At 38.5% G+C, this 23,082-nt stretch overlaps 1 protein-coding gene across 2 annotated transcripts in view; it reads right to left on the bottom strand.

The window, feature by feature from the left end:
• helz (helicase with zinc finger) overlaps positions 1 to 21,685 on the bottom strand; it is a 59,536-nt gene extending 37,851 nt beyond the window's left edge. The window contains exons 1-15 of one of the 2 annotated variants that reach the window (XM_044113804.1): positions 21,593 to 21,685; positions 10,596 to 10,838; positions 10,322 to 10,358; positions 9,375 to 9,499; positions 8,556 to 8,612; positions 8,428 to 8,476; positions 8,147 to 8,222; positions 6,763 to 6,961; positions 5,684 to 5,791; positions 5,425 to 5,566; positions 2,871 to 3,026; positions 2,503 to 2,773; positions 1,805 to 1,931; positions 1,429 to 1,641; positions 215 to 345 (exon numbers count right to left, since the gene is read on the bottom strand). In XM_044113804.1, the coding sequence (XP_043969739.1) occupies positions 215 to 345; positions 1,429 to 1,641; positions 1,805 to 1,931; positions 2,503 to 2,773; positions 2,871 to 3,026; positions 5,425 to 5,566; positions 5,684 to 5,791; positions 6,763 to 6,961; positions 8,147 to 8,222; positions 8,428 to 8,476; positions 8,556 to 8,612; positions 9,375 to 9,499; positions 10,322 to 10,358; positions 10,596 to 10,820 (1,916 nt within the window). In that variant the 5' untranslated portion in view covers positions 10,821 to 10,838; positions 21,593 to 21,685. The remainder of the gene's footprint in view (positions 1 to 214; positions 346 to 1,428; positions 1,642 to 1,804; positions 1,932 to 2,502; positions 2,774 to 2,870; positions 3,027 to 5,424; positions 5,567 to 5,683; positions 5,792 to 6,762; positions 6,962 to 8,146; positions 8,223 to 8,427; positions 8,477 to 8,555; positions 8,613 to 9,374; positions 9,500 to 10,321; positions 10,359 to 10,595; positions 10,839 to 21,592) is intronic. The other variant, XM_044113806.1, reaches the window with a different exon arrangement.
• Between the last annotated feature and the right edge of the window lie 1,397 nt (positions 21,686 to 23,082).

Here is a 23,082-nt window from a genome sequence, read left to right as displayed (position 1 = left end):
AAACCCACATTTTTTAGTATCTATGTTCTAACAGCTTTGCAATGACCACCCTCTTTGGTGAGGAAGTGGCAACTGAGGTGAGATCACTTAAAAGGAACTCAGTTAAGTAATTCAGAGAAAGCACAAAGAGGAAAAAAAAAAGATATTTAGAAAGTGTTTAAAGAGATTTTGATTTCTCCACGCATGTGTGACTGTCCACATGTTGGATACGTACCTGTTTGGGCTCCAGGGGATTGTGGGCACAAGGCCAATATCAGGGAAAAGGATGGTGTTGTCTTTGATGCGATCCAGGGCATAGTGCATCTCACACAGTGGCTGTCTGTTGAGCTGAAACTGGAGCTCCACCTGACACACACACACACACGCACGCACGCACCCACGCATACACACACACACACACACACAGGAGAGTGAGGGTTTACTGTCAGGATGTAACTGGATGCCAGAAATAAGTTCAAACAATTAAACCTCTGATAATTCAGTGCGACACAAAAAGTATTTTGTGTGTCAAGTATGTTGAAGAAGCTCTTCTAGAAAAGCTTTTTGAAATGAAATTTATTCGAACATGATACAAATATAAAAATAAAATAGTGCACAGTAACAAGAAGTGCATAAGAAAGAAGAGAAAATACAGATTTTTTGTTTCAGTTAACATGTCATGCTCAAAATGGGGTAGGAAGAAGTGAGAACTTATAAACTCCTACCCCTAAACACTTGAGACTAGAGTCCTACTGTCATTAAAAAAAATCAAAATGGCAGTCAGAAGTAACAGTTACTAATATTTACCTATACATTTTCCCATTTTATGCTGGTTTATCTTTCTAAACCCTGACACCAAGTTGTTATCTTCAATACACACCTTATTGCTTTCTGTCCCCATGTGTGTATCTATTGAAAATTACCTCTTTGTACTTTCTTTTGAATTGTGTTAAACTATTGCTTTGTTTTAAATCTTCATGTAACTTATTCCATAACTTTACACCTTTAATTGAAATACAGAAGCTTTTTCTTGTTGTTCTAAAATTGCGGATCTTGAAGTTTGAGTGACCCCTTAAGTTATACCCCCCTTCTCTTTCAGAAAACGCGTTCTGTATGTGCTCAGGTAACAACTTTTTAGATACCTTGAACATAAATTGAGCCATTTTAAATTCTACAAGCTCGTCAAATTTGAGAATTCTGGATATTATGAAGAGCGGGTTTGTATGCTCATAATAACTAACATATATTTTTGCTTTCCATTTGTTCTGTTGACATGGGAAACACTTTATTTGCTATTTTAATAAAACTATAGCACAAAAAAAAAAAAAGAGGAAAAAAAAATTGGAAGTGTTTCACCAAAAGATGCCATCAAGCTAAAACTGGCAAAAACATTCCAAGCATCAGCCTGCAATAAACTGAAACCGTTTTCTGTCATTTTTAAACTCTTACCTGTATTTCTCTGTCAGGCTGCAGCATCAGCTCCTCGCAGCAGCTCTTGCAAATCCTCAGAAAGATGTAATCCTTGGTCTTCTCCTCTATGACAGCCTCATAAACGCGCTCTTTGACCCCAGAAGGAGCGTGACCGCCGAACCCTTCCCTCCCCAACGGCAGCAGCAGAACTGAATTCACCTTGGTCATCACCAGTCTCCCAGCCAGAGTGTCCTGACAAAAGGAAAATATATAATACATATATATATATATAAACAGTTTGGGGTAAGCAGATGCTTTTAGGTGATATATATATATTTTTAAGAAAGCTACATTTGCTATATTTAAGGTGGGAAAAACCCCCCCACATCTAATCACTAAAACAAGCTGTGTTTACCTCGGAAAGTGTTTCAGTGAGTTTGAAGCGTGCAAAGAGCTGTCCGTTCTGAGCGTACTTGGCTCCAACAGAAATCCCAGTTAGCATGAAGCTGGTCACCAGCTGGAGGTTGGCCTTGATGTTGAACCTGGTGGACATCAATGAGTGCCATTAGTTTTATGAGGTTAACCTTTATGTCTATTTCCATAAAAACACATCTGCAAAACAAACATAAAGGAGAGTAAACAGTGGTCGAATCGTTTTCTATAAGGTGCGTGGTCTCGAATTATGGCAGAAAAATTCCCCCATAAAACCATAAATATATATTATTTTTATGTAAAGTTTGGAAAAGTGGCCGACAGAATGCAGCATCCAGATCTAAAGGAAGTCTCTTTTTGTAAAAGTCCTTCAAAAGCAATGAAGGATTGCTTCATTTCTGATATAAACAGAACAAAAACACCCTTTTCAGATGCTCATATTTCAGCTCCTGAATGATTGAAACGTTTACTATGAGCCAAGTTAAAAACATTAAAAATGAATAAACCGATACAGAGTTAAAATGAACCAACCTCTGTTAGATCAAACTGCTTTGTAAGAAGCTGCTGAGACGCCAACACAATGCAATTTTGTGAGGGTCAAGCCTGACACCTGCTGGTGGTTTAGCATTTTATCACTTAAGAGGTTGAATCGCTGTTGCACAGAAACAAACCGAAACTCACTTGCTGACTTCCTTGTACTGAGCGATCTCCTCTATGTAGAGCAGGTCGTGCAGCCGGGCCTGGTAGTTGTCTTTGGTCAGCGTCTTGTCCAGGACGGACTGGGTGAAGAGCTGGTCGGCCGACAGAGGGATCTGGTAGCGGGCCAGCAGGCTCCTCTCCAGGTCGGCCACCGTCTCGTTGGGCGTGAATTCCACGATGGTTTTACAGGACGAGTCCCAGCGCTTGGCGGTAATCAGCAGCTGCTGCCTGGCTGCCATTAGGTGCTCCAAGTCTGAAGGAAGACAAAACAACAGACGGGCAAAACGAGGCCAATCAAGAGCAGCTCCTTTTTGGGGCGTCTGTGGGTAATCCTGCCGTTGCGAGCGCACCTTCGATCGAGGCGGCGTCCACCATGATCCTCTGCATCAGCACCGGCTCGGAGCCAAAGTCGAACACGATGGTCTGTCTGAAGGTGCCAAAGATCTCGGTGCTGAAGCCCACCGCCACTTTGTAGACGCAGTGGTCGAGGCCGTTGTTGGCCGCTGCTGGCAAAAAACACACAGGTTTTTCTAAGTGGGTTTCAACTCAGAGTCCATTAAAGAAAGAAGCGGTCATTAGAGTACACAGTCTGTGAAAACAGAGGTTTACATAGATTTTTTTCCCCTCGTTGCCTGAAATTAAATCACACCAAACGTCTCTTGTTTTATGTCAATTAGAATTACCAGAAGTATTCCTGTTTGCTAAATGTCAAAATAATACAAGTCCATGTCAGGGATTTATTTATCAATGTGTGATGGAGACCAGGGGTTCCATCACTAGTGAATGATTATTGATATTATGTTGTTTAGTTTCCTTACAGATCAAATGCTTTTTGTTTCAGTTCTTTATTTCAGTTACGTTGTGACATTTAGTTAAACGTTCTTTCAGGCAGAGGGACTGGTCACCCTTCCTGGACAGAGGGAGTTTGGGGAAATGTTGATTTGAGGTTAATTGTTTGAGTTTTCCTCAGCAGGGTGGAGCTGTTAAAAAGCTCCAGGAACATACCATTTTCAATTAAGAGGGGTAACGCTCTGAGGAGTTATATTAAGTTCAATTTAATCTTTGATTGATCTCAGGTTGGTTTAGCTCTGATTTGCATGCATGTAAATATTTATTGGTACTATTTATTGTTTTGCGTAAATTATTTCTTGCTTTGTTTTGTCACCCCTTTACCTGGTATGAGTGATGGAATTGCTCAAATTATAAAAGTCAACTGTTTTGTCTCACTGTGGAAATGGGTGTCGGTTCAAATGTGACCTGCAGCTTTAAATAAATCCCTATCGACTACATTGTGTTGCCTCGCCTCCTTCATGAAGGCTGAGGCTCCGCCGGTCTAAGTGATACAATGTCTTCAAGATGAGAAGTTTACACACATTTACTCAGTATTTCGTAGAACTGTGTATGAACTCTAGTACTTGGGTCACTTAACCTATCAGAGGTTTCCAAAAGTCATGACATCACCAATGGTCAACGCTGTCACTGATTGTTTAAAGAGACGGTAATGGTTCTGTACGTAAACTCCTGATTGCAAAGACATTAATAATAAAGCTCTAATTTCTCTCCTTGTCATAACATTTAGCAAATAGAAATTGTTTTGGAAATTCAAACTGACCTATAAGAAGAGAAGTCTGATCTGACTGAACTCAGTCAGAGAGAAAAAAAATTTAATTCATGTAATCATTTGATTTCAACTGCATCTACAAAAGCAGATGTCAAACTAAATATCAACAGTTCTTCACTTTTGTATACAAAGAAGAAAACAAAAAGCTGCCCGTCATTTAAATGTTCATTAAAAATACAAAGATGGACAAAGACGGATTTGACATATTGAGATCATAAAATCCAAAATCCTTTATGCGCAAACGGATATAATTCTTTAAGAGCTTTTCTGTTCTGCAGCTATTAACCAAGATTTGCATCAGAACTTCCTTAAAAGACCCATTTAGGACGTTGATCGCGGTAACTGTGACTCTGATTTGCGCTGTGCCAGCCGTCGGACACAGTCACTTGAAATATCAGTATATTTTCACAAAACTGTCAGTGAATCAGAATGTCTGTAATAACCGGTTAATATAGCAACACGGCAAAGATGGCGGCGATGTGATTTCATCTGTCAGAAAGAGGAGAGGGTCAGTTCTCATTTCCTGAGAAGCAACAAAAGAAAAAAAAAAAGTTTAGTTTCTGCTTCTTCAAGCGAGGAAGAAGAGGAGGGTAATGGCAAAAAAAAAGAAAAAAGAGAAATTGTCAAAGTACAAGATAGTTTGCTCACACTTACTTACCGTGTTAGCATATCAGACTTCCTTTAAATCTCGACTAAAAACCCACCTGTTTAGGATTGTATTTGAAACATAATCAATTACAAATTTAATGATGGAACTTGACTTGATGTTGTGTTTTGACTGTTGATTCTATGTTGCAATTGCACGAAAATCCGTGAGGGACAGCAGAGTGAAAGAGGTGTTGGAAGAAAACTGAGGGTCATATTGTGCGTAACACAAACCCTGTAAATTCTAGACACTAACAGGAACCATAGAGTTGCACAAAAATCCATGAGGGACGGCGGAGTCCCTGCCCGAATTCAATGAAAGAGGTGTATGGAGTCTGGTGCCGGAAGCCCTTTCAAAGGCTGTTTACATCGTTTTAAACTGTGCGATTGTGAGCGTGAGTGGGAATAAAAATAGCAACAGGTATTTTGTTCCATATAACACAGTAGAAGTGTAACCGGTAAAGCTTTTATGGATGCAAACTCGACTAAAAACCAACCTGTTTAGGATTGTATTTGAAACGTAATCGATTACAAATTTACTGATGGAACTTGACTCATTGTCGTGTTTTGATTATTGATTCTATGTTGCACTGTGTTTGATTTGATGTAAAGCACTTATGGTGAAAGAACCGACGAACCCGCCGAGTCGTCTCCGGGCGTCCACTCCTGGCATCCTTTGGGAACCGACTGCAGGCGATCCCCGGCTGAAACGCCGGTGATGAAGAAGTGTGGTCGATGGGCGTCGTAGAGCAAGGCAATGCGGAACAGCTTTCTGGCCGGCTAGTCCAGAAACAACAATGGAGCATGATAAAAAAAAGATTTTTAAAAAAGGAAATTGACTTTTTGTACAATTTTTAAAAGGCCATGTAAATAAAACCAGTTACTGTGTCATCCCACCTTGCACAACAAGGAAAAGATCCAGGAGTTGGAGGATTTTTTCGAGGTGACTGTAACAGAAAGGCCGGAGCTGGTCTCAACTGTCACGCCTTCTAGACTGTCACTTAACTAGAAAACACAAAGAAACAGATGATTGGATTAAGAAAAAAAAATCTGTTTTAGTTAAAGATAACACAAAATTTCAAGAAAATTGAAGAACGCATGTCAACAATTAAGAAGACTGTCGTCAGTGTAGTGTAGACGGTGAAAAATAGAGACTGAAAAGGGGTGTTTAAATACAATTAAATAAATACAAATTCTATTAAAGTTGTACTAAAGTTCCTCTCCATTAATGCTTGACAAAAAAAGTTGAGGGCATTTATTGGAATCTGTTCACAAACTATGTGAAGACAAATTTAGAAGTTATTTTTTCATTCCAATATTTGACTTAAATCTTATGAAAAGTTTGAGGTCTTATGAAAACATGATGAGAAAGTGTCTGGTTAAAAAAAACAAGCAAAACAAACAAAAAAAGAGCTGGGTCCACTTTCTATTTGACCGTCAGAGACTGCTGACCAGTCTTTTTCCAAATACTGAAAGCAATACACCATTTTTAGCATTAGGAAGTCAAACTGAGAGTGACGCTCTTCTGTGTTGACGTTGTGACTGAGGAGAGAGGGTGCAATGTCAGCAACTTTCAGTATCAGTAAAGTCAGAGAAAAAAAAAAAGCTGAATGAGAAAAGATTCAAAAAGAGTAAGTACAGCTTTCATTAGATAAAAGAGTTGATGAAATATAGCAAAGTTTCTCTGTTTTATCAACCTCTGCTCACTATAACACACTGGATGGGGAAATGTTGTTAGTCTTTTAGAAAACTCAGAAGAATCCACGGTTCACATACAACATTAATATCCACCCTACATATTGCACACATTTTATTCATGGTGAGAAAAGGAAAAAAATAAATAAATAAAAGTTTTCGGTTGCTCCACCGGTATTTTCACAAGCAGAAAAACAAATTCAAAGTTCCAGCGAAATAGCAACATCACTTCCGAAACACCGGAGGCATTCAGAAGCCACGTTATCTTTTGTCTAACTCACCACTTTCTCCGGGGAAAGGGAGTTCATCCACTTTTCGATTAGAGTTTCCATGTAGTTCTCAGTGAAGTGTTTGCTTTCCTGCTGCTGTTTGAGGCGAATGAGTCGGGAGGCGTAACGTTTCTGCCACTCCATAAGCTCCTCTTGCGAGTGGGCCGACGTACACTGCGCCCCGTACCGACACAGGCCTTGCTCCAAGTACCTACGGCAACATTAAGCAGCTGCATCAGACGATTCTGGAGAAATCTGGCTGATCGTTTCGGATCACTTATTTGCAAAGTCGGGATAATTAGAACTTTCAAAATCCGACATGTATCAAGATAAAGGGATGCATCAGATGAAATTCTGGATGTAGATAAATACATCGTTTATATAAAGTGGGGGTGTCTAAATGAGCGGACAGAAAAAGTTGCACAAGTTTGTTTTTTCAAGTTGCTGATAAAAAGTTTGTCTGGCTGACACAATTTCCTCTGAACAACAACAAAAAAAAATTATTACAAATATTTCAACTAGAATCTGTATCAAACACCCAGTTGATGATTACTAGGGGAGCGTATGTTATATTTCAAGCATTCAGTTTGCTTTCATTTTTAATCATTATTATTTTTTATGTTTTGTTTATTTAAGAAAAAATAAAAACTGTTGAAAACATTCATTTTGTTTTTTTTCCTATTTGGTTGTTTTTAAATCCATGACAAAAATAAAACAAGTTTAAAAAGCATTCCATTCATTTAGTTTAATTTTACTTTATTGTTTAATTATTGTTACAAAAAAGACTAATAAATAAAAAATTATTTTTTTAAAATGCATTAATTGTTCTTTAAGTTTAAAGCACTTTATACCTGATAGACAGTGCCATCATCTTAATAAATAACATTTAAACCAACCAAAAACTAAAATACAACTGACGTGTGCGTTATGTGGAAATGGCACAATCAATACTGTTTCATTCCAGTAATTTTTTTTAATGACTTCATAAAACCCATTGTACTCACGACTGAAATGTGGTTTATTTTTGCTATTTCCTGTTCAAAGCATCATCATGTTTCATATTCCTAACATAATGAAGGTCCAGAATGGCCAATAAATGCATAATAAAGAGCTCAGCTTTTTATTCCTGAAAATATATATGGATATGTTTTTGTCATTCTATGGCTTGTGTTTTAATTGTTTATTGAAATTTTAAGTTGGCATGCATTAAATGCTAAATATAAAAAGAAAACAATAACCCCCTAAAAATATATATATATATATACAAAAACATTTGATATTTGGAGGAAAACAAATTTGACTATTTGGGGGGAAGGAAACATTTTTCATTCATTGCTCACAACTACAACATACATTTATTTGAAATTATAAAAGAGAGAAGAAATCTGCTGATTACCTTTTGCAGAGTGTGTACTCCTCGCTGCTAGTGACCCCTCTGGGAGGAGGCCGGAACTGCCAGCCATCTTGGACTTCTGTCGATATAAAAGCTACATAAACACTAAAGCTCTGAGAGCACAATGAGCAGACAATTCACTGGACAATAACCTGGCAGAAAAAGACTCAAAGTGACAACTGACTGCCTGCAGAAAAGACACCAAACGGAAAGAAAATGTACAGAAGCTGTTGATACAACAAAGCAAAAGTGTTGAAATCAACTCATGATGCAGCTGTGTTCACCTTCATCCTGGTCATCTGTGTATTCAGGGGCCATCTCTCTTTTTGTTGCCTAAATGAAACGGAGCAAAACATTTATTTTTAAACTCCATCACACTAAATGTCCACGACCAAAAAGCAAATGCACTTACCTCAATTTCGGAGAAGAGCATTTTTAATCTGGTCAGGTCTTTTGTAACGATGCCATTCTGGACCCAGAAGGAAAATGTTATATTCATTACAACATAACTGGAAATAATATTTATATTCATCACAGTTATACTACTGACTCCTTGCGTGTAGGTTTGTATAACATAGTAAATACCAAACAATAAATCATCGTTGATGGCATACTAACCATTTTACATTTCAAAATTTTACTGTATTTCAGACCAAATGTCTGGATTTAAACACATATATATTCAAAAGTTCAATTTAAATTTATTTGTCTGTATTTCTGATGAGTTCAGGCCTTAACAATATGAAATAAAATAGCAACCAACTGACTATGAGCAAATAAAATAAGAATGTATTAAATGAATCCAAACCTACTTTGGGTTTATAAACATCAACCAACAGCAAGTACTTTGATGCAATTTTTCTTATTTATTTACTTTTGTGCTTTTAGTAAAATTTAAAGGACACAATATATTCATTCTGTTGATTCATTGGGAATGATTTGTTTTCTTATGAGGTTTTTCTGCAGGAGACAAAATATCTTATTTTGATATAGACTGTGGAATGGTGAAACATTTTTCCTGTATATAAATAGTTTGGCAGCTGATGGACCAACACTTTAAAGTTTTGGTTATTTAAGATGCAACATTGACAGTTAAACTTCTGCTTTAAAATAATCAACTTATTAAGACGGATATTGAAATGAAATAAGGCTTAAAAATCCCTTCCAAACTGATCAGCATGTACAGAGCATGAACAATTCCACCTTTACAACTAGAGCAAATCCATCTTACCACTGGTTCTCCATACAGGGCTTTAGATAGGATGCTGACCACCTCTTGCAGGCTGCCATCCAAAAGCATGGAGTGCAAACTAGCCTGCAGAGAGCCGTCACCCCGAGCAACCTCGTCTGCCAGAACTGCAACAGAGTGAAAGCGAACGGGTTAAAGCGCCGCCAACCAGGCTGTAAAGAGAGAGTAACGATGGAGTAGGTAGAGTGGTTTTAAATGTTATTTAGCCTGCTAACCGTCCTACTTCATCAGTCCTTCCAGGAAGTTGAAATGTTGAGATTGGAACCATTAATGTAAACTCACTCATCATTCACAAATTTTTGCAGTGAAGCATGCTTTGAATTTTCATTTGCAACTTTTACGCAAATGTGACCAGTCACCTTTACATTTTCTGCATTTCACTTACAATATAGTCCTGATCAATCACTGCAACTCGGCTGAATTTTCACCAAACTCCTTCTAATTTGTTTCACGTCTTGTCTTTTTTTTTTGGCGGTGAAAACCATTTTAAAATGTTTTGTAGGATTTGCTTATACTGGTTCTAACAGGAATGGTGCCTTTCTTAATCCCAGCACACAACCAATTCAAATGCATGCAATTTAGATATCTGTCTATATCTGCAGATATAGATATCATAACATACATTAATATGATTTGAGCCGATTTCCAAACAGTGCTCTTCAAATATGTCCTCCACCACAATAAACAAAAGGAAACCAGTCCAATTTACACCAGAGTTTCAGAATGTTTGCAAAGCAGCTGCTGAGAAATCCCAGATCAAACTGACAAACAAAAGCCCCAAGAAAGAAAAAAAACAAACACTAGCAACATTTTAGACAGAAAAACCCCCCCAAAAAACTCTGGTTTGTTTGAGGCATTAAAACAAATATCTGAATCCGCAGCTTCAAACGGAACCAAAGAGTAATTTCACAGTTAGAAGTGCGACCCACCATGTTTGCAGTCTTCATCTGCTCCGTCGTAGTTTTTCTGTTAGTGGAAAGAGGAAAAATAAGTCCAGACGTCAGAGTTGAAAATGAGTCTTTAAACGACCACAGAGTCGATTACACTATAATTAAGGATACGGGGAAGTTTCCATAACTTCAGGGCTCAAGCAAACGACTAGACTCTTAATGTATTGATCAAATTTATTTCTATATTTTCTGTCAGTTAAAATAATAATAATAATAACAATAAAGATCAATCAACCAACAACCCGTTTCTCACCAGCTGTAGGAAGGCAGCAATTCGGTAGAGCAGGGCGCGGCTGCGGAGGGGTCCGGCGGCGACCGCCGAGGGAGGGCAGGGCAGTACGGGGGCGCCGGGCGACGAGGCTTGGGGCGCGAGGACCACCAGGGCGTCCGTGCTGTGGGTGACCGCCGCCTCGTACTCCCGCCTGGCTAACGATTTGCTGGCTTCTTCACATGACTTCTCCGCTCTCCTGTCTGCCATGACTCAGGGACAGAACATCTGCAGGTGGACAAAGACGAACACGGTTACCATTTCGGTTTATCGGAGCCATGAACTGAGATAAAACGGCAGGTGGATCTATTGGCCAATAATCCGGCCCCGATTTCCTCAATTTTAGGAGATCGGATATCAGCACTACATCTGCATATGTCCAGTTAACAATAGTCAATTTAGTATATTTTTACCAAAAGAAAAGGAAAAAAAGAAAAAGAAAGAAAGAACTTTGGTATCAGCCAAGATATCAAAAATCTGATATTTTTACAAGAGTGGCAATCAGCCAGAAAACTGCCATTAGTGCACTACTTCTAGAAAAGCACTTTCTATTCCATTTTCTTCTAAGTTTTCACTGTTACCTTAAAAATACTTTCATTTAATCTATATTATTCAATACCGGTGGTTATTTTATGAATCCTAAAACAGGGTTGTTTCTTTTCCTGATGTTGGCTGAAAGAGAAAAAGAGAAAGCCTTTAGGAGGAGTAATCTATACAAGATACAAATGCATTTCAATAAAAATCACCAAAAATGTGCATTTACTTCAATATTTCAATTTAAAAGCGGACCTTCATTTTACAGTGTGTGCTTATTTATGTTCACTGCGATGACGACTTGCAGCTAATTGAATCCCACATTCTCAAAATCTTGTTGCCGTGTTACAGCCGACATAATCATGAACAAGAGCTGATTTGACATCTGCACAGTAGGCAGTCACTGACACTACAGCGTAAGCATTACACAAAGGTCAGTGTCAGGGAAGTTTGTAACAGAGGGCAGTACCCAACCATAATAATAGAAAGTTCAGTGGAAGGAAAAGGTGTGGTCAAAAATATTTGCACCACAGTGAAAACCGCAGCCTTTGCTCGAGCAGATTGCAATTCGAAGCCTTTTGAATTGCCGCCACACAAAGACCAAGACAGGACAAGCAAAAAAAAAAAAAATTAACAATATAGAAATCAAGATCCCACAGCCTGAAGGGGGAGCCAGAGAAAGGTTCACTGAGGTTCATCCTGGAGTTTACACAGGCAGCCCAAAAGCAGAGCTGCTGTAAGGAGACGAGGCCGAGCCGTATGGAGATGCTTTGTCCATTTTGCAGCAGGACCAGGCAGCAGGACCAGGCACCGGCCCACACTGCTAAAAGAACCCACACCTGGTTTACTGTCAAAAATAAGAACAAGATGCAGCTGAGTAGAGTAGCCTCCTCCTCCTCCTCCTCCTTCTCCTCTTCCTCCTCCTCGGTGAGCACAGCGGCAGCTAACATGTCGGTTTGCTTTCAGCAGCTTCCAGTTCAAACACAAACTCCAGCTCCGTAGTGCTGTGAGGTTTCAGATTTCACTGCTGGTTTCATTGCCCGGCAGCGGTTAGGATTTTAACTGGTGACACAGCAAACTTAGAGAATAAAGGGTGTCAAAAAGTAACGAACGTTACTTCATTTGTTGTTTTTAAGACTAGTTCAGAGTTTAGATAGCATTTCACTGGCAATGTCTTCCCGTAATATAGAATTACCCAGTAATATTTTTACATTTCCTGTCTACTTAACATCTTTTAATAAAAAAAACACGACGGACCGCCGGAAATTTATTTTCTGATTTACAGAAAATTAATTTTAACTTTCTGTAACATCCCAATTTGATTAATGAGTTGAGTTGAATAATTGCGATTAATCTATTAGTGAAAAAACTGATTAATCGTTTCAGCCCTACTGAAGAATAAATAAAAAATTATGAAAAAAAAAATAAAATAAAGACACCACACATGTGGCTCTTGGCTTAACTGATGAGAAGCTACTTCACATCAGGATGTGAATAGACATAAAGTTAGGAATTTAATTTAAACTTTTTTTTTTTATATATTTGTTAATATTTGCCAATAGAAATAGTAGAAAAACTGTTAATTAAAAAAAAAAAAAAAAAAAAAAAAAAACTTTAAACAGAATGTTAAACTTTACTTTGTTTTTAATTGTTGGCACGGTTGGAGATTGAAAAAAAAACAACAATTTTGCCAAATGATAACCGTCAGATGCCACTTCTACTGCAAGGCATTTTGGAATCGGTGCATCACTTCCAACCTGTGTTTTTGTCTCATCGATACCCAAAAGCACAGGCTCGCAGCCCAAACACAAACCAGTAAAGAGGAGCACTATTTCATTATTTTTTGGCTTTGTTGTTGGAGAAAGTAGCTGGTTGCATCAGGGGCTGAGATGATGAGTTGCTGGTGACTCATTAGACCAAACCAGAGCGTTGCAGCCGCTCTGCTGCATGAAAACAGAACGTTCAAGGAATGAAGTCGCAGCCACTGAGAGGAATTTGGTGTGCGAGGCAACCAAACAGTACGGTTCAGTGCAAAATTGTGTCCTGCAGTAAAATCTCAAAAGACTCTTAATAGTAAAGCTTGTTCATCCCGGCGCTCAGTCACGCGCGTGCTCCTTTTCCACGGATTGCAACAGATTTCCACAAGAGCGGAACAACGACAATCATCTCTGGGTGCAGCTCACGATGAAGACACCGTCTCTCTGGAGACATGAGGTTCGCTCGGAGAAGACAAACGGCGGCGTGTCGTGACTTTTTTTTTTTTTTTTTTTAAATGGGAACGTGGCGACACAATTAGCTGGCATTTTGGACCTGAACTTCCACAATTAGAAAAACTGAAACAAGCGGCGACAAATGACTGAGTCTGACTGAACCAGTTGTAACTTTTCGATAGTTACGCAGATAATTTTAAGAAGAAAACCGCAGCCGTTGATTCTATTAGCAACTTTGAAATCTCTCGCCGGTTGAAAGCAAACACACGCTAGAGGTTAACGTCGCGCTTTTTGATTCGGTTCGCTTAAAGCCACAGCCAGACATTCAAACAGCTTGGGATTTTATAAAAAAAATAAATAAATAAATCTGTAGTTGATGCAAAAATACATTTCACCCCATAAATGGCAGATTATAAGCCCCTCTTATGTCTGGTGGTTTCATCATTTGTCAGGTTCTGACCTGATGTAGAGCACAAAAGCATCCTGAAAGTAAGAATATGTCAAAAACAACAATGGAGGAATAACTGGGAGATTCACTGTATCAGAAAAAAAAAAAGAAAAAAGAAAGAAGAGCTGTTAATGGCCAAAAATAAATAAATAAATAATAAAGTGCGAATGGGAGCGGGTTAAATAAAGCCGCTTCGCATCAAAGTATGGAGGGTACACTGTGACCTCCTGGGGAACACCTTATCCTTGGCTGGTAGCCTAATATCTGTTGGCCCCAATGCAAACTTACTGCTTTAAACAACTGGCCCTGCGGCTCACAAACTGAACAGCTTTTATCCCAAAAGTGCGCATCAAAAACCCTTGCTGAACAAGCTGATGCCACATTTCAAATACCTCAAAGTCAGAACAGTTTATTGATCTATAAAATATAACCTCCTAAAAACAGGGATGAGAAAATTTGGCCATTTGTCAAATATTTTTGGCTCTACAGCTGAAACATAGTGAGTCTTTGAAATTGAATGATTAAAGTGTGTATTTGCCAACAAGGCATCCATGGTAAAAAAAAAAATGTTTACATTACCACAAAACAAAACCACGAATTTGATATTTCAGGCTATGAATGAGTCGTAAAAATACTGCATGCTTTCCGTGCAATAACATGACAAAGAGTTGCTGAAAAGCCAGTAATGGGCAACTATTCAGACACGATCAACAATCCGGCTAGTTTTTCTTTTTTCCGTTCCGATACAATACTGACACCCAAGGTTTAGTACCGGCAGATACCGATCCGATACATAGCTGAATTGATTTAAAATGTTTTTTTATTCATCATAAATGTAATGTAATAATTTATTTGATAATTGCACCAGTATATAATACTTAAAATACACCAATAGTTTCACAAATGTGGTCCAACATGTAAAAGCAACGCAACTTTATTATATTTTTCACATTGGTTGTTCTACTCCTAATTGCATTGAGTGAACAAATTAAAGAAAACAAAACTGACAGAAACAACAGGTTGACTGCCTTGATCAAACGTGTACAAAATAAACTGCAACAAACACTTTAACAACGTTTTAACCAGCGTTTCAGGGGGAAGTAGCTCCTCTAATGAGCTCAGAAAATGCACAGCTCCATCAGGTGTTTGCTAATTGCTGCTGGCTAGTCTGAAGGAGCCAAGTGGGGCTTCCAGTTCAGCTTGGAAACTACAATTCAAAGGAGAAGCTGCGCCTCGAAGGCGGAGCTAGTTTCACCCTGGCGTTTTGCACAGCTAAATGGTTGCAATGAGAGATTAAAAGATTTCTTAAACATGCAAGAAAAATAATAATAATAATCAAGCCAACAGTCCAGGTATTTTTTTGATAAGGAGAAGTCACTTCTTACTGCCTCCAAATGGCTTTACCAGTCTGCTACAGCCACAGCTTGAAGTTATTTCTTGAGTGGCCAACTTAATGTGACAACAGACTGTTGAAGTGTAACACTAATATCCTCAGAGCCACTGCTAATAACAACTACAAAGCACTTAGCATGTAGTATTTGTCACAGGACAGAGATATAAAAGCAGGTGTATTATCATGTCTTTTTAAGTTTACATTAAATTCACGAGGCTTTTATTTATATACTACATTGTCTTTAATTGTTACTAGTTCACAAAAAAAAAAACAACAACAAAAAAAACTTCCCATTTCACTTAATCTCAGGCCAGCAATTTGTTGTTTTTCCAGATGTGATGGAACAAACTCCTGAAATCCACAAGTTCTTGAAGATTTCATTTTAATGACAGACGCATTTTAGACTTTAAAATGGACATCAAGTTCACAAGAACGCTTGGTTGTGTTCCACAGAATAGCTGTGAAACAGAGAAGCCAAAAATATTGATATGCAAAAGAGACTTCAGCGGACACTTTCAGAAAGCGTTTCCTCCTGTTTGATGCTGCGGAAACAGTGGACTTGCTGCAACTATTATGGCAACTAACAAGCTAAGGTGAAGGAGGATTCATTACTCCAAGTGATATTAATCCACGCCTCCCCTTTAATGCCGACTCACGTCGTGTTCGAAGGAATACCAACACTTCAGTGGGTTCGCAGTGACACCGACGGATGTAGTCATCCCTCATTTTGCTTCAACCGACAGCAACATAACTGGAATACAGACGGAAAAGTTGTTTTTTCCCCCCACCTTTAAAAAAGTAGGCATTAAAAATATGAAACAGGGAAATCTCTTGAGAGACAACAGGAAAGAAACATGTCTGCCAATCACAGCAGAGTCAGTCTATGAATGAGAGGGATTTACCAGATATAAGAGATGTTAAATCAAAGTTTTTCATGGTCTACTTAACTTGTGGTTCTGTTTATTTCCATAACTTGTGGAAGAATCAATCATCATTGACTTCATTTACCGACTTATTTAAGTAACAGCGGCAACTGCGAGTTTTGTACATTAATGTAATGCGACCCCTGGCTAGAGTTACGGGTCATTCTTTAAAACGGATAAGGCCTGCAGCCAGAACTCCATCCTATTCACATCACACTCACAGTGTGTGTGTGTATCATTGTTCAGAAGACTTGATTGAGTAAATGGAAGGAGATATTTTTGTATGCACTTAGTTTACCCAAGTGGTTACTGCATCATAATGTGTCAATGGGAGTAGGCCATTTCACTGCTCCACCGTTTCATTCTTGTGTGGTTGTGATCTTTTTCATACTCGAGGTTTGTGGAGTGTGAGCTGCAGATCTCCTGCATCTGTTCCAACCGCCCCCGGCGATGTTGCCTTCCTTTTTTTTTTAAAAAACCCTATGCTTAAACATAATTTTCCATAATTAACAGCTTGCTGTAGTGAAATACGATTATGTGATTACAATAGATAATACCTGCATGGCAGCTGCTGCTCAGAACTACTTTGTTTTGATCAGGGGTCGGAATCGCTCGTGTTTCTCAAGAGTCGACTTGTCCGAGTTCGGGATGCACAGATATGAAAATGTGGGCCAATCCTGATATTCCCTACCATTCGAACACTGTGAAAATGGCCACACCACCAACATTTCATCACTTTCAAACGACCAAACTCAACATGGCCAACTCTTTCCCCACCACATCAGGAAACGGTGGCTTCCACATTTATCGGTATCAGCCGATATTTGTCTTTTTTTTTTTTTTTTACATATTTGTATCGGTCCAATAATTGAAACTAGGGTGATCTTAACTACCAATTTTATTTCCATCTTGTTGCCGTTTGTTTCTGGGGGTAGGGGGGCGGAGGGCATTGGCTATGTGGCATTTGCTTGGTCATGTGATGTAATGTTTGCAATTTCACAGTTAATGTATGGGTGTACTACCTCAACAGGGAACACACTTAAAAGTACGAAAACATATTAGTGCCACGTCTTCAAACAAGATGCTAAGCACACTTTAAAATGACAAATCCAATCATTTATCCTTGCTTTGAGAAAATTGGAAAATATTTAAATGTGCAGCTGTGTAACTCACATCGTGTGGAATAATCTATCCTGTTGTAATTTGGAGATCTTAAAGAGAACAAGGCATTAGTTGAAATCCGTGTCACATTATTTTTCATTCCTACAGTTAGTTTTGCAAGCAGCAAACAGTTTGTTGATGGTATAAAAGTCAAAAACAAATATCCAATTGTACCAAACAGCAATAATAAGTTTAGATTAGACAATATTTCAGCTGCTTTAAAATGTATAATGCAAAAACATTATAATAGAGCAAAAAATAAATGGCATAAACTGACTTTTGTTAATGAAGCTCCATGTGACATAGTGTGTCTTAACTACACACTACACTACAAAAATCCTGAGGCGTATACACAATACCTCAATAGTGTTTGTGACTAAATTGTTTTTTTTGGTAAAGTTGACGTGCCAATAGAGGTTTTAACCAATTCCGAATTGTTTGTAGCTTTCCTGTTGTGACTGGTATTATTTTGACAAGGACTGGACGTGAAGCCTCACAAGACAATAGTCACTATGAAAAAGGGTATTGGACATTTGACCTAAAAGTCTGTATTCCCTGTATGAAATTGTCAAAAGTCTACCAATCTGGCATTAAAGATCAAACACTGAGACTTCCTCTTAACTGCTGAAATTGGCTCCAGGTACAATTTGCAGAAATGTTCCCAATGGAGCTACCAATTGATGTCTTCTGGCACACAACTGTATTTCGTACCAACAGACAAAACAACGCAATCAGCAAAATTACAACATCAGCAGCACCTGCAGTAGTCTGGCTACCTGCTGTAGGAGTCTGAACCAACAGCCTACATTGCCTCGGGAGGAAATGCAGTTTTGTTTTAGAAGGCTTTTCTGTGCTTCCTTTAATTTTAAAGCATCTCAATGATACTAAAAGTAACCAACTTCAAGTCTTCTTCAGTGCTGCTGTCAGTGTGACGCATTAGCTGCTACAAACTATGCAGGTGTTGATCATAAAAAGGTCCAGTTTATGAATATATGAATCCGGCCAACTGGTCAACCGATCAAGGACGGTAAAATTGAACATCGACCAAATCTGGTCACCAAAGTGTGTGTGTGTGGGGGGGGGCTTTTGTTCTCCAGAAATAGACTAATAAGTAAAAGGAAATTAAATGATTTGTTAAGGTGTAATGTAGGCAAGTAGATTGGGAAGAAATTGTTTTTACACATATAACGCAAATTGTGTAAATGTGAGGTTTCCCCCAGAAAACAAGCTAAGAATGGTGGTAGTGGCGCTAAGGCAGTCCATCAGTTGTCTCACTGTATTTTTTTACTAATTTTTTTTTTTAAGTTGACTGCAAATTTAGGGAATAAAACATCAACAACAATGAAAATAGAGCAGCGGTCTAAAGCAATAGTCTTTCTGTACGTTGTGCATGTCTAGCAGATAATTTCTTCTTCAAAATAATAATCTGACAAAGATTTCTGATGTTTCATTGTCCGAAAATGACAGATGGGGTAGCTGAATGTCATACCAAATTTTATTGTTAAACTGGGTGTGATTATCTCTGCAATATTGGTTTAAAAAATAAAATAAATAAAAATTTTACACCCGATAACCGTTTCAGAAAACTTTTCATTCACATGAGCCCGTACAAGTATGCCCTCGAGCATCTCTTAAACATTCCAAACCCTTAGGGGGCAGTGTAGTGCAAAGCTAAATCCTACATCAGCCAATCAGATTGCTTCAAAACGATCACGACTTCCTGTTAGGGATTAAACATGCTGCTAGGGGATTCATTTGTGTGGACAGATGGGTTGAACTACTCTAAAGTAGAATATGGGGCGTGCTGTGGTGGTGCGACCCACATTTGGAGGCCTTGAGTCCTCGACGGCCGTCGCGGGTTCGATTCCCGGACCTGGCGACATTTGCCGCAGCCTACTGTCATATAAGGGACACTAGAGCGCACAAAAAGACCCCCTGGAGGGGAAAAAAAAAGAAAAAAAGTTGAATATAAAGTTAACAAAACACAGGACATTGGGAATTGTGTCAATGCAAGTATGTGGATAGATTTGTCGCAGACTGCAATGTGCTGGAAACCCAAATCTCCTATTTTCCCATACATACACACACACACGCCACCAAACACAAACAAAAGTTTTTTATAAATCTTCACATTAGTCTGAGTTTTTCAAAATAATAACTTCTGGTAATATTTAACCAAGTTTTTGTGTGGATAAAAGGCCAAAACGCATAAAAATGCATTTGTTTCCAGCTTCTTGTGGGCCAGTCCTTAGCTTCAGAAAGGTTTCATACCTTCACAGTCTTTAATTGTAGATGTAGTCAATGCCTTCTATAATGTCCAGCACCTATTGATACATTGTACATGTCAAGGTCATGATGCTGGTGAGTGCATTTTTTATGTGCTGGAAGCATAAAACTAATTTAAATACATGACTCACACAGAGAGTCACAAAGAATCATTATGGCAACATCCTGCTGACATTTCAACAGTAATATGTGCAAGGTGGTGTCAATAAGAGCAAAGCATATCAAAGGTGCTTGAATTACAGCAAAGAATGCTGAAGCAGTGACGTGCGGTGAGGTTCATAGCTGGTGAGGCACTGACGTCATCAGAATCAGATTTGTAAATAGATGCATAGATTGACAGCAGTTTACAGGTTATGTTTCACTTCTGCATCCTTACACATACAAACTGTAGCTCACAAAACACACATATTATCTCCTGCTTCGATTGAAAGTCCACTTGAGAAAACTTTTTTAGTGTTGTAATGTAGTCATCCATGTCGAAAGTCGGGATAAGCGAGAGGAAAAAAATCACTATCTCTATTATAATCTATCGCTGCACTTGACTTGCTTCCCGAATCGTTTAGCCTAGCTCGCTGTCACTTACTCGGCAGTTGAGGAGTGAACAAGACGAACGTCTGGGATCTTGAGCGCCCCCTGCCATGAGGCAAGAGAACTGCCTGCTCTCTGCCGAACCTGTTCTCTGCCGTTTATAATCGCTCATTACACGAAACACGTTACACAAACACAGTTGGTGACAAAAAGCACTGTACATTATATACATAAGCTAAATTATTGGAAATAAGTTCACATATTAAATTTGTTTAAACCATTTTATTGACGCCGTACAGCAACATGCTCTCTCCGCTTAGCAGCCAGCGCAGAGCCAGGGGTTGCGCAATCCAAGGTGAGGCAGAGCTCGCTGCTGCCTCACCGGCATCGCTTCCAAGCATTTGAATGGGAAAATAAGAAAATTCAGCGATTTTGAACAAATAAAAATCGAAATTGGTGAAGCTACATGAAAAATAAATATTTTTTAGTACAAACCACCGGATGAATATAACAATTTAAATTACTTTATGATTATATATTTTCTTTCTTTCCATGATGGCTGGTGAGGCACTGCCTCACCTGCCTCCCCTGACCGCACGTCACTGTGCTGAAGAGATAAAAAATTGTTACAGTATAATAAGTTAATATTCGCTCACACTTGAGAGAACTATAGAAAAAAATATCGAGTGAAAAAAATACCTTGCTACCTAAATGTAGCAAAATTTCCCTCACTTCTTAACCACGAGTAGTTTGTGGTTAAGTATCAAACTCATTTAATGTAATAAAGTCAAACTAATACATCTGTATACGGTTCAGTTAGCTTACGAGCTGACTTTTAAAAATTATGCTTAAGCCCAAACATAATTATTTAGGCTGAAACAACCGTTAGCAACTATGTGCGAGGTAGAAAAAAATACATAAAAATAAAACAAATTCATCAGAACTATACATTTCGGGAACATGCTTTTACTAAAAATGGACAACAACGATGAATTATTTCGTTTTCCAGAGGAGAGTTGTAGCTGTTGTTTGTCTGGAAAACTTATCTTGACTGCTGCAAATCTGAACGATGACGGCAGCGTCAAAAAAAAAAGATCGCTTAAGATATGCTCAACAAATCCGCTCTTTGCTTGCATCGCTTGTAACAGTTTTGCTCCGAAACTGAGGACGTGCAGCTAACATTTAGTACGGCGGCCAAAAAGCACGGTCTTTTCTTGGCAGCAAACTGATGAGCTCCCAGCAAGAATAGCTGGGCTGGCTTGTTAATGGTAGCAGGCTAGCTGGCTTGGCTAGGTTCGCCGAAACAAAACGGACTCGGGCCTGAATTTTTTTTGCCACCGTGTTTAGGCACATATAATTCATATGACATCTTGTTCCTACCGGTGCATGGAGTCAAAACATTCGTCACCGTGCTACTGATTTGTGGAGGGGATTCGTGTCGGCGGCTTTGCGACGAAAAAGACAAGTAAAGGAGCTAAAAATGGGAAGTCAACACTTACCTAGCTTTACTTTCTACGCCATCTTGGATCCACTTGTCAGACCATCGCAAAGCATAGTGGGATGTACTGATCTGAAGGTTGAGGAGGACTTGCCGTGAAAGTGCCAATGTTTTGGCCTCTTTTATGGGTCAAAGTTTTTCTTTGAAAAAAAGACAACACTCGCTGGAAAAAATAAGTGTTAGCGCCAGCCTCCCCCAAAATTAATTAATTTAAAGGTGCTTCAGTGTCCTCTGTGTCTCACATCATTAAGTCGTTGATAACCCACCATTAGTATGATTTTTTTATTCACTGCATATTTGCTTTGGCACTGAGACCAAATTAGTTTAGTTATTTGAAGCACACACAAAAAATAATAATATCAATAACTTTTGCTCCCGTACAAATAATTCTGTAAGTATTTGAGGTATTTTTTTTTCATTTTTAAAAATGTATTTTTAAGTAAAATTTCTTCATTTGAAGTATTGTGGCGTTAGGACAATTTATGTAACGAAATAAAAAATACCTTACTCTGTTAGACATTGTTGTTTTTTTACATATATTGCTTATATTATTCATACCAAAGTTGATATATATATATAATTTAACCAATATGTTTTCTTGGGGGGAAAAAAGTAAGAAAGGTATGTAGCTTATGTTTTCCAGCTACTGTCAAATTTGAATAACTCCACAATAGAGTACATAAAATAATTTCAAACAAATTGACCGTTTTGTCTTCATACTTTCTTTATATATGACATGACAGAACCACCCAAGTGGGCATTCCAGTAACTTATACTGTGATTCAAATCAGAAAGTGAAAATTGTAAATTTAAAGTGTTATCTTTGAATTACAACAACGAAGGCTTACAGCTACAAACAATTCAAATGGATCAGAACTGTTACTTGAAGGTCATCCAGCAGCCACTGACCTCATATAGGAGTGTAAATCACAAAATATAATTACAAACTATGCATAGTCATACTTATTTTTTTCTAAGCATTTCTTAGAAAGTTAGGTGGGAGGAGGAAAATGTCAAATATGACCACAATTGGATTACAAACTAGCTTTTTCAGAGGATTTTGACCTCTTTGCCCATTTGTTGTTAGGCCTGATCTGGTGATTCATCGCTGATTCGAAGCTTCGACTTCCTCACTCACGTGTTGAGTTGCAGCTTCAATGTGATCACATGTTGCACTTCAATACTGAATCCATCTTCTTTTTTTTTTTATGAAGCGCACCAGTCCCTCCTACAGCTAAACACCTACTCAACATAATGCTGCCACCCCCGTGCTTTACAACTGAGGTACTATCCTCAGTTTTCCAAGCTTAAGCCTCTTTCTTCCCAATTTCAGATTGGTCAGAGTAGCCAAATAGTTAATTAGTTACACCAGGCTGAAGAACATGTTCCCCAAAATTAAGATTATTGTCGCCAAGTGTAATCTGGCTCTTTATGCTGCTTTTGCTTATTTCACTGTGGATACTGACACTATTGTACCAGCTTCAGCCAGGA

The sequence above is a fragment of the Gambusia affinis genome, linkage group LG04 (assembly GCF_019740435.1).
Source record: "Gambusia affinis linkage group LG04, SWU_Gaff_1.0, whole genome shotgun sequence".
In the NCBI taxonomy this organism is placed as follows: Eukaryota; Metazoa; Chordata; class Actinopteri; order Cyprinodontiformes; family Poeciliidae; genus Gambusia; species Gambusia affinis.
The sequence above is the reverse complement of the archived record's forward strand: the minus strand, read 5'-3'. Positions and strand labels throughout refer to the sequence as shown.